This window comes from Macrosteles quadrilineatus, unplaced genomic scaffold, assembly GCF_028750875.1.
Source record: "Macrosteles quadrilineatus isolate MER2022 unplaced genomic scaffold, UCM_ALF_1.0 Scaffold_57__1_contigs__length_777910, whole genome shotgun sequence".
Taxonomy (NCBI): domain Eukaryota; kingdom Metazoa; phylum Arthropoda; class Insecta; order Hemiptera; family Cicadellidae; genus Macrosteles; species Macrosteles quadrilineatus.
This window is the reverse complement of record NW_026542650.1, coordinates 485,889-502,875: the sequence shown is the minus strand read 5'-3', so window position 1 is coordinate 502,875 and position 16,987 is coordinate 485,889. Positions and strand designations below refer to the sequence as shown.

Below are 16,987 nucleotides of genomic sequence, written 5' to 3'. Positions count from 1 at the left end.
ATATTATTAGTTACATTGGCGTTACTGAAGATTTGTTTGCTCCATTGCTGCCAGCGAGTGTAAACAGTGTTGCAAAAATACAGTAATGATGCAAAAAATTTCAATTTCAAAACAATACAAGAACTTCCCAAATCTTTAATTTTAAAACCATAACATCTCGAAACCGAAACTTTTTTCAAGTTTTGATGGTTTTAAGATTTGAGATTCGGTTTTAAGATATCACTACAAGGAATCATATTTGGGTTGAAGTAAACCTTAGTTTGCTTTACTTTTGGATACTGGAATACTTGCAAGTTCTAAGAACTCATAAATAAGCTAAACAATCAACAAATAAAGGAGTAAGGAAAAAACAAGAAAAGTCAAAAATAATAATTGGTTTTTAATTAATCAAATAATTTTTGGCCAATACAAATGACATTACAAGCATTGAACATTTTTCAAAATCTTTAGAGTTCTGCGGGACATAAATTTGTGATTGGATAGGACATACCTATACCTACTATTTTAACAGATTAATTAGAACAAAATGTTACAAAATAAATTTCAATGACTAGTTAACAGAGTAAATTAATCATAAAATAGTCGTTATATTATCTAAGATTCCTGTAATCTCTTGGAATTCACTTTTGTCCCAATAACAAACATTGGCAATATATTGTTCGGTCCCAACCTCTGCACATCTCTAAATTTATTGAACAGGCAGATTGATTTTTTAATAGGCTATGGTTTAATGTTTGTTGATAAATTACGGTTAATTCCATTACAATATAAAAAAAGGCAATGTGGAGTAAGGAATTTATCAAAAACTACGGAAATAATATAAAAAATAAAATAATTTATCAAGCTGGCTCGTCAATTTGTCAATCAAACAAATTCAAACTTAAAGCATGCCACTTCCATTTAACAGCAGAGCATTTGTGACAACAAAGTTCAATAATTGCAAACAACTTTGGTTATGAGTTAATAATATATGCCAAAACAAGTATACAAACTGTTGCTTTGGTCCAATTACACTTACATGACAAATTTTAGTTTAGATTTTTAATACCCCAGGATATTCGGGTAATCTGATAATTTTGACAATCAAATTTACATTGTTAGGATAAACTAATAAAATGTTAGAGCTTGCAATATTCTACAGCAGGCTAGTTAGTTATAAAACTAGTGAAGTTTCTTACCAATGATAACGAATGCAGGGGTTTAGTGTATCTAATGTTCTACAGTATATTGAACCAACTATCCCTACTCTTGGATAGGAAAAATGGCTTTTGGACCTTGTGGATAGCTTCATATGTGTTTATTAATTTATGTTCATCATGATAAAACCTTAACCATCAACTACTGTATTATACCTCTGGATACATTTTCCAAAATGAACAAAAGTTTCTTTTTAATTTGGAAATAAAATGTCTAATGTTCAATTTCATTTATATTTGTTCTGAAATATAAATATTTTTTATATTTAAATAATAAAAAAAAATTCAGATAAAATGAAATTCTTTCGAGGGAATTATTTAGTCCATCTAAATGTTAAAATCCAGGATTACTTGACAAACTCAAAAACTATTGAAGATATTGTTTATTTATAAGTTAAGAGACATGAACCAGTGTCAAGAGTTGGTATTCAATAAATAAATAGCACAGATAAATTATGAAAATAAATTAAGGACAGACATGACTTAAATAAATTGCCTAGATAAACTTTAAAGCTGTTGTAACAATAAATACAGTAGTAATATAAGTCTTCTTTCCTATGTGTCAATAATTATCCTACAAATCGAAACGTACAAGAGTTGTTTAGAAAGTAGGGAATGTTTTTTTCTGATACTGATGGATGCATTAGCTGTACAATTTCTAGTACAGACCTGTTCTTTTTTTCACTGACAGTCCAGCCATCACAAAAGAAGGGTCACTGCGCAATATTACAGTTTAAAAAGTGTGCTGAAATTAAAAATCTCACTAATTGTAAAATGTGGAATGTAATACAGAGAAATGTTTATGCACGAGTTGCTGATCGTAGTCTTAATGTTTTTAAGTATTGCCAACTTATTTCAACTTGTCTTACGTGTTTAAAAGCACACTGTTTTTGTTTGTTGTTTGGTTGGACTTCTGTTGTACCTTAGTCAGGTGACTCTAGGACAACATTCTTTACTTTCCGAACAGCTCTTGTAACATCCTAAAACAACAATATAACAAGGCATTTATACTAATCAATATAAAACGTTATCACATTTAGGCCTACTGTTAGCCTTATGCTTTGACAAAATTACAGTATTACATCACAGTACAAAATATATAAAAAAATAATTTTTGTACATACAAATTTGTCTACCTAAGAGCACTATTGTCAACCGTGTGTAACCAGATAGGTAATTGTGGAAAGTATCTTTTTGCCCCGTGGATCCGTCAACAGATTCAGAGAGGGATCCTTAATTTTTTGATCCATCAACTTCAACAGTTCCTTTTGCATTGTTTGTAGCAACTCGCCAATCTGAAACATGATTTAGCATCATATGAAAAAAAATTGAAACAAGACTGTGAAACTGGATTCAGAGAAAAGCTGCCAAAAAAGCAAAAACAGTGTCTCTCATTTGTCCCCATCATTAAAGGTTGAGTTTCTGGGGAGGTTTTATAAGCCGTCTTGATATGGATGTTATTTTAGCTGAAGATTTCCCAGAGGTGTCTGGAGGAACCATTAAACAGTTTCTCATTTCTTCATCGATTCAATGATCCAACTGACCATCTGATTGACGTTTGTGGTTAACCGTTTAAAACTTGGTTATGTACGTACCGTTGTCTATGGATTCGATTATCCATCTGACCACTTGTTGATGGTGAATGGTTGTGGTTGCTTTCCTTTAGAATATTTTGCATTGGTCGCAGGTGAAACCGGTTTCTTCAAAACTATGGTTCCTTTGTCAGTCAGCACTTAAAAGATTGTAGTGAGTTTAGCTTTTTTACCACTTGTCCTTCATGTTCCAGATCAGATATCCAAACGTTGGTTCCTGGGTTTACATTAGATAAGGGTCGAACACCATGTCTTCGATCATAATTTCGTTTGTAGTTTTGTCTATTAATTAATACATGGTGCAGTCTTTATTTGCATAGTTTGGAGTGACCAAAGGCTTTGGTTGTTTCAACTGTTTATGTATTAATTAATAGACAAAACTACAAACAAAATTATGATCAAAGACATGGTGTTGAATGGACATCAGATTCCCTTTGGGAGCGTAGGTTTGGGTCCTACCGACTGCGCCATGTATTAAACTCATGAAAATCAGAACTTATTATGAAAGAATAATTTTGGTAAAAATATTTAATTAGTACAAATCAACTAGAAGTAAACAATAACAATTAACACAAATCTAGAATGACAATTGTCAGTAGAGCCAACCATTACAGCTCTCTATCCCCCCTCCTGAATTGTCTTCTTTCAGTTGGAATCAAACATCTTTGAAAGGATAAGTAAGATCTACCACGCGAAAAGGGCTGACACAACACTCTAGTCCCATTTTGAACAAATATGTATTGTAAATGGGGTCATATAAAAACTCCTATCTAATTCATTGCAACTATTGCTTCTAAAGTTGGGCTCAAACTGTCTTACATGTTCGTTTTGAGAAATTCAGAACATTTTCCCGAACATTTTTTATTTTATATGGATTTTACGGTAAAGCCACGTGGCTGATAAAGGTATGCAACACCTGACAGTCATCATTGGTATGGCATGTGACCTTTCCTTGTGTAACTATAAGCTTCTGGATTTCACTTTTCTCAAATAAGCTAACAAATCTTTAAAATAAAACCAAAATAGAGTGGTTTTATCTTAAACTTAACGATCCCCAGACAAGAGTCAATAGATTGAACAGTTGCTGTACTCACTGCATGGTTGTTGATGGTGAACATGATCCATCTGTCCTCAAGAGAGATTGTGAACATGCTGTTGCTCAACTCAACACTGAGTTCATTGCTGCTGAACATCACCAAGGGAAGTACTGGGACCATTGTACAGTCTCTGATGAAGATCTTGGAGGTTTTTACCTGTAACAAATTACTTTGAAACTTGGGCCTATTCATAAATAAATTTTGTGAATCCTTAGCATCAAATACCTTGAATGTAGACACTTAAAACCGATAAACCAACATTGAAACCGATCCGTCCCTAGTTAAATAGAGATCACAGAGGTCTAACCAATACAAACATGAATTAAGAGAATCTTCCATAAAAAAATCATATGAACTATTGAAATAATTCATAATTTACAGCAAAATAAATAAAAATTAACTCAGCACTCACCTTTTCTTGGAAGACAAGATATGGACTGGAGAAACGGCCTTGATTGTAATTCACAGAAGATGGATGAAGATGAACCTGAAAATGAACAACAAATAAAAACATTATCTTTTCTAATTGATCACTTAACTTAAAAGATTGTATACTGTCTTGACTACTTAAATATTAATTTCATTAGTAAATACTCAAACTTTCCATTTGATAACAAACAACACCGTCACATTTTCAATCCAGCACTCACATTCAAAAGCCAATTTTGCATTTAGTAAGTAACATTTTAAGATTAGCTGATTGTTATTTTTATTTATGATTTGGTTAGAGGAGAATAAATTCTAATGAACTGCTGCTCAAGTGTATGGGAAACAAAATTTTAAAAGAATTTTTACTTACATATCCGTCGCATTTGGTCTTGAATTTGAGGTCCTCAGGCTTTTGCTCCTTGGGTACAGCCCCTGAGATGCTGTGGGCGTAAAACTTCTCCGGGCTTAGCACCTTAACAATATTTGGGTACAGAGCCGCGCTGAGGAGGCCCGCTAACAGCTTATAATTTTCGCCATTGGAGTTAAGCTGCAAGTGAGAACAATTATGAGTAAATATTTTTACAATAGATGACATTGGAATGTTAACACTTAAAATAGCTTCAAGATTGCAAGAAGCTCATCTATATGCTGTGAATTCCTAGGAACACAAAAAAAGAAACAGGCCTCACACACTAGGAGTGATAAGTTTGTTAAGAACTTTTCCTTGTAAATGCCACATAATTCAATTTGTAATCACTGATAGGTGGAACCAATCAAAACACTTGTCACACTAGAACGATTTCATTAAAACTATAAGTGAACAATGAATAGAGTGAGATGCCTTGTGTAGCTTTGTACTGACTAAGATTGAGAATTTACATTGGGACAAAACAAAAGTGACAAAGATGCAGCCCCAGCCTACTGAAACAGCTGATGCACAAATTTATAATGGAGTCTCTGCACAATGTTATTACCATGGTAATAAGCCGGTCGGTGTGATATTCCTACACCCCCCCCCCCCCTCTTGTCTTAGAAGAGGCTATGACATTTATCTAGGCCAGCTAGCTCTAGTTTCAAATCATCATAAAGCTACTGACCTTTTTAGCATCAAACCAACGAACAGCTTACTGATTACTGGTCGAGCACGATGACCAATTCAAGAATATTAAAAAAATCTATAAACAGTTCTTGTCAAGAAAACTATTACATATGTGGTGAAGAAGGTATATTCTAAGCCGGACAAGATTCATTGAAGACTACAGGGTGGCCGAAAAGTCCCTTTACACAATACTAGCTATTACCCACGGGATTCACCTCGTTTGACTTCATAAGTATTAAAAAAACTATTGATTGGTTAAGTTAAGCTAAAAAAAAATACAGTAATACAAAAAAATAATCACACCAGATTTTAATACAGTAGTTATGCCTAATTGAAAGAATAACATACTCCCCCAGATGTGAGTCCAGCCACTACTTACAGAAAGTTAACTACTTACCTCCTCCCCTGTGAGCTCTAATATCTTGTCTTCATTGCACCTTCTATTTTGGCCCCGGCAGTTATCCGGGACAAAGCCTATAGAAGCCAGATACTCCAGGAACTGTGACTTTATGCCAATCAAAGTCTGCATAGTGCGGACAGAGAGAAAGTTCTCGTTAGCGTACGTGTAACCGGCGTTTTTGCCGCTAGCTGCTGCTTTACGCCAGCCCTGTGGAATATATATTATTATCACTTCTATTACATAATGACCATGTGAGATGGGGACACAACTGTATTTACAATTTCAATAATTATTGTTAAATCTTTCATATAGCAAGGTTCTAAGTAGTTCAGTAGCTCTTAAGTATGTCTAAATTTCAAGTGTAATCTATTCGTTACAGGCATCACTTTTGTGGAACAGAATGTTTAATTAATAAAGAATATAGAAAAACTCTAAAACAATTTTGATTTATATTTAATCTTTTCACTAACAGCCTCCATAGTAAAATCTTTTTAATGACAATGTTTGGTAAGAATGAACGATCCAGTATGAGTGGTAGTAACGTCTACTTACATTGTATGCTCTCAGTATCGTAAAGTGATCACTGTTTGCTACCATGAATTCCTTCTTCTTCTTGTTTACCTCATCTTTCTTATCAAAGTGAAATTGGAAAGGTGATTTTTGAGAAAGGCTGAAATCAACATTGTGTAAATTTATTAGTCAACAATATCCTATTTGCTAATCAACACAAACTAGTATTATAATGATGAAATTACTATAGCGTCATGATGATAGCTTACGGTCATGATGGCATTGTGATCAATGCACACATTGTAAAAGCCAATAATACTTTCTTACTACTGATAACTATATCAAAGGTGTTACAGGCCAAAATATAATCAAACTATGATACGTAGGCCTACAATGAGTTGTCATAATCATAATAATGAACAATAATTGAGTATAGTGTAATGATTAAATTAGGGGTGTGCGAGTATTCGAACATCGAGCTTTTTCGAGCCGAATAGGACGCTATTCGGCTCGGCTCGTGATTTTCAAAAAGTTCGAAATGTTCGAGCCGAATACTTATTGAACTAGCAAATAAAAATTAAATTAATAAATAAGGAACTAACTTTCATTTAAATTTACTCTCCTCCGTTTCATAATTGTGTCTTGATAAGCACGAACCTCAGCTCAGTCAAGACGCAATGATTATCGATCGTAATTTTGAGGAAACTACCACCTATCGCGTTGTCTTTCTAACACAACTATTCGTATCGTAATATACAACGCAGTGCGAGTGCGTGATTGGCTAAGTCGCTATGACGACACACGGTTGCCGTGGCAACCTACAGTGCGCACTGAGCACTGCGCCTTGTGTGGGAGGGGAGATTATACCAACAAACTATTTCAGGAATTCTATTTTGGGACAGATGAAAGATAAGGAAGAAACAAAAAGTGGTCTCGTGTGCAAATGTAGTGGGCGAGACAATAAGGCTGTAAACGAGTATCGTCGTGTCGTTGTTCCTTGTTTGTTTACTTTTTCAGATTCCTTATCAAACGCCCCTATCTGCTATCTCTCTTTCTCTCTCTCTCTCTCTAACAATGTACTGATTAAACAGATTGTGGTTGACGACTTTTCTACTTGTAAGTTTCCCTGCGGTTATTTTAGTTCAATCAATCCCGTAACCTTTCTAATGTTTATCAAAATAATTAATTAATATGTTTTGTATTTTATTTCCTTTAAACCAACCCCTATTTACCATCTGTATATTATAGAATAAAATGTTTGTTTATAAAGTTTGACTGGCCACACAATTTTGTACCTATTTTATTTAGTATAAAGTAACAGTTACTTTGAGGATTATATATATATATATATATATATATATATATATATACAGTAGAACGTCGATTATCCGAAGCCCGGTCATCCGAAACGTCGGTTAACCGAAAGGAAGAAAGAAGCAAAAATCAATAAAATCGCGCGCCAATCACGACTGGCCGTAGCGCTACGCCACCGCACGGCTGCTAAGTGGTGAAAGTCTAAATATAGCTCAAAGGTCTGACCCTCCCCCTTCCCCCCAAACCCCTACTTCATTCGCTGTTGTTATGCCCGCTCACTTCGAGAAATATTATCCAGTATTTCATGTAAACACAAGTTACATTTTAACGAATATTGATTTTTTACCAATTTAAACCAAACTCGACTTGAAACTGCTGAGTTAAAAAATAAGCTCGAGTTTCAAGGCCGTACTCGACTCGAACTCAAAATCTCAAGTACTCGCACATCTCTATAATTAATCAAATTTATATTATTGTACAGTATCCACAGATGCGAAATCGGCAAATCGCCACCGGCCGCTATCCCTTCCCGTTCCCCGTATTTTTCCCCTCAATGACTGGTTATCCGAACAACCCCAATCCCCAATTAATTTGGATAATCGACGTTCTACCAATAAGTGGCGCGTGCTGTAATGAGTGCTTTTTATTATCAAAATAAGTAATGAGTTATTAATTTTTGATTGTACATGGGTCATTGAATACCATAATGTGATGTAGTTTCCTATTTGTATCTTGCAAATAATAATAATTGATAGGTAGTTAATTCTGGAAATGAAAAATAGTGATCGCATTCATAAACCTGTTGTCAAAACAGCAACGAGGGTGTAAGGGTTTATTGTTTCAGACGCAAGGGTGTTTCAAGGACAAAGTGTTGGGCCACCCGGATTGGGGGGGAGGGGGGCGGTGAGACTGTGTGAAGGGGAGGAAACTGGTTTTGGCTATTTATTGATTAGTTCGCCGACCCTTCTAGATGACAAAATTGAGTGACAGTGTTAAATCATCGTGTTCTGCATTTCATTTCTTGTTTACTTTGTGTGTTATTCTATTAATTCTAGTGCTTTGGTCTATTTCCTCTATATGTCAATTATATATATTTTAATATATAAGTAAAACTTGTCTCTCCACCTTATTGGATCCAAACCAACCATGTTCTTTTTTGATTAATAGGATTCATAAAACAAAAATATTTTGTGCATGGAAAACAACAAGAATAATCACGTGTTTTTAAATTTATTTTGTATTTATTTATACAAAATATCCTACTAATATTATAAATGAGAAAGTTTGGATGGATGGATGTATGGATGTATGGATGTATGTTTGTGACAAGTGAACGCGAAAAATACTGGTCGGATTGGGCTGAAATTTGGCATGATGATAGCTCACATTCCCGATTAACATATAGGCATATTCTTATTTCAAAAATCCTTTCGGGCTCCGCCCCAGTGGCTCTGGAGTTTCCCATGTTAACCTTATGAGAAATGAAATTATTGAATCTTAACAGCTGTTTCAATTAAACAAGTTGGTTCTGTTCTGTGATGTTCGATAGCATTAAAGTTACAAAAATTACCAACAGGGTGCAGCACTATTATTTCTTTTACATTTATGACAACAGCTAATTTGCAACCAAAAGGTGAGTGAGCGTAGCGAACGAACTTCAACCTGGAGGCGAGTTAGCGTAGCGAACGAGCTAACCTGAAGGCAAGTGAGCGCAGCGAACGAGCTCCAACCTAAAGGTGAGTGAGCGCAGCGAACGAGTTCCAACCTAAAGGTGAGTGAGCGTAGCGAACGAGCTCCAACCTAAAGGTGAGTGAGCGTAGCGAACAAACTTCAACCAGGACGTGATTGAGCCATGCGAACGGGATAATCTTGAAAATTAAGAAGTTAAACGGGGCAAAGCCCGCGGGTTACAGCTAGTAATTAAATATTCATAGTAGTTACAATATACATATGTAATCGACTTGCTAGTTGTTTTGTCATCATTCAAGGTCGCGTTGCTGTTCTGTTATGAAAGACAATCTGATTTTCTCAGTTTGCACTGCATATCTCTTCAGGCCTTCAATCGATATCCTTTTATTTCTTGCATCTTCATTTAGTTCAGTTCAGTTCTAATCGTGATTATCTACTATTTGATGTCTTGACAATTCTCAATGTTTTTAAACATATTAAAATAACATTGTGTTTATTTAAAAATTGACTGAACATTATTATTATTATGCACTTTTTTAAGAAAAAAAGTTTAATAATTAAGATAAGGTTACGCTAGGAAAAGCTCGGCTCGAAAAAGCTCGAGCTCGAACATTTTTTAAAAAGCTCGGCTCGGCTCGGCTCAAGGTTGAAAATCACTATTCGCACACCCCTAGATTAAATTAATAAAAACAAAAGAGTTTTTAACCAACTAAAAAGGTCTATTAAATGGTTTGCAGAGCATTTTTATCTTAAAAAATATTTCAATGCATTTGAGATTCACTGGTATTAAAAAATGTGACTGTAGAAGGGCCAAATATTAAGTAAATCTTTATTCCTATTTCTTAGACTTTTACTGGCATTTTATTGGATGATTTTAATACAAATCCATAGTCACAAAGTATTAAGAAATATATATCGTCAGTAGGTCTATCAAGGGTTTCTTGGGATTATCAAATGATAATATTGAAGTTGATCTATCCCTATTTCTAAGGTTTAACCGCAAAATTCATGGCTTATTCCAGAAATTTCATGGTTTCAGTTTAAAAAGACACAACTTTTTGTTTGTGAGAAAACTTCAAGCAGATAATGTAAAATTTTCAGAAGATATCCATAAAAATGTACATGTATCGTACATTCCCCATTATCATAACATGGGATATTACCTGGCTGCTATTGTGAGCACCGAGTCCAGACAGCTAAACATGGCTCCGTAAAGCAACAGTTTGCCGATCCTCACGTCTACAGGCAGTGCTGCCAGATGTTGGCCGAGAGGAGTTAGGTTCTCAGCCCTGTCCAGAGCTCCTACATGCACCAGTCTTGTGATAGCACCAGTGATGCTCTCTTCTGTCGGCGGCTCCAGCACTTCTCCTGTAAACATTTCAACCTTCACATTCTAGGACACAAGGGTCTAGCTCAGAACCAAATTACAAATTACTTAGGCCTATAGGTTCACAGTGTTACCACTTAGATAAAATCCATTCGTGGTTGGTGGGATTTGAACCCGGGACCTCAGGGACTGAAGTCCTGCATACTACCACCAAATCAGCTTACTCCAACTTTTTGGTAGGGTGATTGGTTAAGTTGTGGAAGTTTTTGTTGATGGAAGAGAGGAACACAGCAAAATACTAACACATGTATTGAAAAAAAAATGTTTTACAACAACGTATTTGCAAACACACCCAGCATTTTTGTGAATCATGTTTTGCAAAATTGAATAGCATTTTGGTGGAGTGAATATCAATATTGTAATTTATTGTACAATACTCAATATTGTATAATTCAACCTCGAGGTTATCGACTGATAGGAATATCTGACTATTAATCATAATTTCTACTTGACTTCTAGATGCACAAGACTCTGCAGTAAAAAAAACCTTAAGTTTGGCATTTTAGTTGTAAAGTTTTAACAATGGTCAAGGTATTGCACAGGGCCACGAAAAATTCAAACAAAATTGCCTTATTTGATGGAATGGAGATGATTAAAATTATGATGCTTTGAAAATGTTCATTATAAAACTCTAAGTTGGAGTACATAACAATATTGTTGAAATATGTTGGATTTGTGACTGATCCGAATTTTTAGCTACACCGACACTGACTTAACTTGTTTTAAAATATTAAACATATTTTGTGTTTCAACTTCACTAAGCACACTACAAGTCTTTTACTACAGCAAGAGTAGCCAATAACTAATTCACCAGTCTTCTGAAATGGAGGGTTATTTTGTGAGAATACCATTCGATGAACAGATCTCAAATATTGAATTGTATTGTTTTGATTAAAAATTTTGGAGAATTTTTTTATGAATTTTCCTAACAAAACTTGATTTGAAACAACTCATTAGTGTCACAATGAAAATGTTGATACCTGGACAAGATTTCTATAAACTCCATCACCATCTCTATCTTTAGAAAAAAAGAAAAAAATTGGCCTACTGGGAATTTTCAGACAGAGAAAAGATTTATGTAAAAATGATTACTGAGCTACACTGTCATTACAGAAATTCACTCCTAGTATAATGTTTTGAAGGATTATAATAATAACTTTTTACTGCTATAAAATGTTTTTTTTATATATTTTGATTTTACTTTTTAACTGAACTATTAGTCCACAGTAGCTGTTGCTTTGATTCAATTACAAGGAACTGAAGGAACCCAAGCGTACCTAACACTTGTTGAAGACCAGCACCAGACATTGATGGTAGCATTTTTATTCTCAATATTGTCTGTTCAAGAGGCACTCGCTTGATTTCTGGTATGGGCTGGGCATCCAAGAGATAGTCATACCTGTACAAATAAATATAGACGCATTACAAACAAACAATTTAACTCATCTTAAATGTTGTAAAATAAAGGTATCTTGATCAACATTGGGGAGTTGATAAAAACACTTTGACAAAACTAAGCTGTCAAAAATCAAAATTATCAAACTAGAGAACTTAACTTAATCCTAAAGCTCAGTTAAAACCATAATTGTTTATAATCAGAAAAGATTGTCCCTATGCACTGTGCAGTACTTTCAGATATAATTTAAAACATTTGATGGAATCCACTAACCAAAATGATTGTTCCTTGTTGGACCACCATTACAAAAACAAATTTGAATAGATACAGGAATAAATTATTATTAAGTTATATTTAACTAACATTCCTACTGAGATAAGTTTTGTTGTTCACAAAAACACATTTCACAAATTACTGTTTGACAAAAGACAAAAAATTACATAATAAAATTCAGACAAAACAAACATAATAGGATAGGAACAAGAATATGTTTAAGGTTCTCTGTTTGAGTAGCCTAACCGACTGCTAAACTAAAACGTCAATTATTATTATCATCGATCAGAACGTTTCCTAGGTGCTTATTTTAGCCCAAATATGAGCAAATGGCGAGTGAAGAATGGTGTAAGATGATCAGTTTAGCTTTGTTACTGACAAAGATCAGCTGTTTTGTTAGCCAGAATCATTTATTTAATGCCAGCTAAACGACGTTTTGATCAGGAACAGCTGGGTTTACAGCATAGTGCTGAATATCTACCACGGCCATTTAAACACCGTCTTCTCCGATTGTGTCACAATCAATAGGCCAATGTATGACAGTCTTGATAATCTTTGTCTCCTGTGATTTTTGCAAAATCATTTTATAACATCCCTTGGGATGAAATCAGAAATAGCATCATCATTGACTTCTAAAATATTGGAAAACCACTGAATATCTCCTGTGGTTACGTGAACATTAACATCTACTTCTCCTATCAGGGAAACGTTATCCTAGTCCCCTGCAGTTGCGGTAAAACCTTGGGACATTCCTTGTGATCTCAAAGACATTGCAACTATGTCACACGACCGCAGCAAAACTAATGAATCAACAGTTGATATTGATACAGAAAATATTGATTACAGATCAACTGTTTTGGTTTAAAACTGGTAAAACCTGTAGGATTGCACACTTTTACATTACTCACCTGTGTAAGGTGTACAGGTGGACACAAATACCCGGCATGACTCTGCCCGCTCGTCCTTTCCTCTGTAAAGCGTTTGCTCTCGACACCCAAACTGTCTCTAGAGATGCCATGTTCTTGTTGCTATCAAACCTGGAATGTTAAAATGTATTGACATTTATGATCACACAATAATCAATCTTGTAGAAAAAAAACTATTTATATATTAAGAGTGCAATGACTGTTTGTGATCGTAATACACACCAGATTTGTCCTACTATCATAATTAACTTATAATAACACGCAGATTATCTTTTTAGATGTACATACAATGTCATTTAGGTTATGTTTGATTTTTTTAAAGGTTATGTTATTTTTTACCAGTTATTAACTGCTAATGTAACGGATTCACAGCTGTTATTGGCCTAGTAATGACAACTGGGAAATCAGCTGATTAAGCGGGCGGGAATGATCCATTCTTGCGCTAGAGAGGCAATGAGCTATTTGCATACTGTTTACAGGTATGGCAGTGAGATCATTTCCGTGCAGTGGTAGGAAATGTAGTTTTATTCGTTAAGATTGTTTCAAATAGATCTGTCCCGACTCCCAACACAGTACTTTATTAAATTGCAGAGACACTGCATTAGATGTTATGGTTTGGTATAAAGAAAACAATATATATTTTCAACTTGTAGGCCTAGCATTTTTATTCTTTATTTAGTGTAGGCTATACATATTTGGATAATTTCATCATTTTATTTACATAGCCTAATTTCAAATAACTATTCTAAGGTGCGAAGCTAACAGTTTTTAGGAGTAGCATATCAATTGAAATATCATTTTAACTTGTATCTATAAGTTGTAAAGTAGTTTATTCCCAACTCGCTTCTCAGAAACAGAAATACGTTAAATACTGGTGGTTGAACTTTTATGTCAAATGAGTCAACACTGTACTACTGATATCTTATACTAACATTTTTAGAAGTGTAAAGATGTAGTGAATGAATAGTTGTAAAAAATGAATTTAAATAATGACAGTAGAGTGCATGAAAAAAACCTCGAATGTCCAGAAGCAAAATGACAAATAAAACCAAATCTTACCTTGTCTCTTTCATTTTTCCACTATCAATCACAAACACACAGTCATCAATGGTAACTGATGTTTCAGCAATATTTGTCGATAAAACAATCTTCCTTACACCATTCTTAGGTTTCCTGAAAAAACATTCTTTGATAAAAAAAACTTAAAAATTAGGCCTTACATTAATTTGGCAACAAAAGAACAAAATATAGAGACGTTTTTCAAGTCAAGTTGTTGAATAAGTATAAAGCAATGCGAATAAGAGCTAAACTCTTTCATTTATTACATTAGCATAACATTTATTTTTGTAACTCTTTAGTAATGAACATTTCCTAGGATAACGGTGCCAGATCGTCAACATGTCCCATGATCGCAGTACCATCGTGGGTCATTTACAGAACATCTCCCTCAGTTACAAAGACACCATCATTGTCTCTGGAGTTCATGAAACCATTGTGAATATCTCTTGCTATCATGGAGACATCATCGTCCACCATACCGGCAACATCTCCCTCTATCGAGAGACGTCATCATTGTTCACTGTTACTCCCAATGCAGAGAAACACGATGATTTGAACAAATCCAGTCCCGAGAACATCCAAAATAAAGCTTAATCCTGTCCTAATGATAAAACATATATTTTCAAGTACATTTCCTTAAATTTTCAAACTTGTTCACCCTTAGTTTTAATCCTTAATTAATTTGTTACAAATTTATCTTAGTGACACTTCTGCCGAGAATCGATGTACTAAACTAGGTATGAAAATAGCTCAAGAAACAAAAGTACTCACTCAAAAACCTGAGCTTGCTCTTCACTTGACAAGCTTGAGTGAAGTGGTACAAGCTTGAATCTATTATTTCTTGGATTAAAGGTCTGGTTGTTGGAGAGCATGTCGTGCATTTCCCGGATTTCCTGCATACCTGGGAGAAAAACCTGAAAAATTGAAGGCGTTCTTTAAAACTGTACGTCAGTCACTTTTACCACCACCGAATATCTTGGATCTTAGCCGAGGTCAGGTTGCTGTGAGGAAACGATGATTTATCATAGGCCCAACATATATATTTCAGTTGTTGAGTTTTGCCAATAAATAAGTTGGTAAAGTTGGTTGGATAAGTTGGTAAAGTTGGTTGGATAAGTTGGTAAGTTGATAAATAAGTTGGTGAGTCGGTTGCTCAGTCGGTAGCGTCGCAGACTTCGGGCCCAAGGCAGTAGTGTCGTGGGTTTGGATCCTGGTCACTACCACTAACTTTTATCAGTACAGTTCACCTTTGTACTGTACCGGCTCACCCCTTGCTTTGCTGGATACGTTCCACGCACAGATCTGTAGTCTATGTGGACGGGCAAATGCAAGGTTAAAAGAGGCCACCAACCTCTTAAAAAAAAAAGTTGGTGTAGTGTGACTAGATTTTAGTAGGCCTATTAAAGTACCTACTATCATTGACTATTAATAGTCAAAGCTACTATTAAATGCAAAAACTGGAAAATATGTCTTTCTCTCTTTAAGTTGTTAAAGGGAAGCTGAGTGGCTGGTTTACGATTTTTTGGAGAAAGTTTGAGTCTTTAGAGGGCAATATAAACACAATCATGAAGCTAATAGATATTTTCTGATGGAATCCTATATCAGTGTTGTGTTTTGTGCCATTAAGCCACTGGAGACTAGGCCTAACCCACCCGGGTCACCTAGCTAAACTTTATTGAGTTGTTAACATTTTGAAATATTCTAAAATTAGGTTTACTTACAAGAATCGACCCCTCCTTAGGAAACTGGTGATCTCCATCAACCAGGTACAACAATACTGTCTCTATCAGCTCGTAGTTTATTCTCTCATGGTCCATCAGGTAAATACTTTTCCAAGTATGTCTGCTGTAATCTAAGGAAAAGTACAATTACTATATTTTATTTAAACTAATCAAACACTGATATAGTTAGTTGGTATTATTTAAATTATTCATATATAACAATGTCGATAATTAAATGATAGAACTATTGACTGTTACTGCTGGATTTAAATAAAAAAATCAAAAGCAAATCAAAATCGATTAGCAAATATACACCACAAAACTTGTAATCCAGGACAGAACTTTGACCATATGAAATGATCAAACACAAATATCTTTGAAGGAAAGTAGTGTTATTTGTAGGGATATAACTGTGTTGACAAGACAATAAGGTTGTTTAAATTCATATTTTATCAACAACAAATGTTACAGAGGATGATTTTCAACCATTATTCTTTTCAATCATGAGGAGGGCTCACAAGGGAAAAAATCACGAGTAATATTGGAGTAAAAGAGGAAACAATACAAGACAGGAAAATTGCTGGCTAAAAACCTCTTACGGCTCAAGTGGCCATCAACGTTGGTAAGTATGAATAATTAATCAAAAGAGAGAAAAATAAATATGAAATGTTAAATAACAATTCAATGGATAAATTGATCTTGTTTCAGAACTAATACCATACTACTGGGAGTAAACTGGTCTTGTGGTAGAGCACAGGACTTTGATCCTTGAGATCCTGGGTTCTAATCCTGCCAATCACCAATGTGTTTTACTGTTGTATCTGCTATGTGATAACAAAAGGGAACTTCTTGGCCTAGTCTGAGGAAATGTAAAAAAACTGTGACTAACGCCCCGGATG

General features: G+C 34.7%; 1 protein-coding gene across 1 annotated transcript in view; it reads right to left on the bottom strand.

The window, feature by feature from the left end:
* Positions 1-359: 359 nt before the first annotated feature.
* LOC128981920 (putative ATP-dependent RNA helicase DHX57) overlaps positions 360-16,987 on the bottom strand; it is a 35,992-nt gene continuing 19,364 nt past the window's right edge. Inside the window, exons 12-23 of the mRNA XM_054400914.1 lie at positions 16,089-16,219; positions 15,139-15,281; positions 14,368-14,481; positions 13,291-13,419; positions 11,991-12,112; positions 10,490-10,694; positions 6,366-6,483; positions 5,811-6,020; positions 4,685-4,861; positions 4,298-4,372; positions 3,883-4,041; positions 360-2,491 (exon numbers count right to left, since the gene is read on the bottom strand). Coding sequence (XP_054256889.1) covers positions 2,348-2,491; positions 3,883-4,041; positions 4,298-4,372; positions 4,685-4,861; positions 5,811-6,020; positions 6,366-6,483; positions 10,490-10,694; positions 11,991-12,112; positions 13,291-13,419; positions 14,368-14,481; positions 15,139-15,281; positions 16,089-16,219 — 1,727 coding nt within the window. The 3' untranslated portion in view covers positions 360-2,347. The remainder of the gene's footprint in view (positions 2,492-3,882; positions 4,042-4,297; positions 4,373-4,684; positions 4,862-5,810; positions 6,021-6,365; positions 6,484-10,489; positions 10,695-11,990; positions 12,113-13,290; positions 13,420-14,367; positions 14,482-15,138; positions 15,282-16,088; positions 16,220-16,987) is intronic.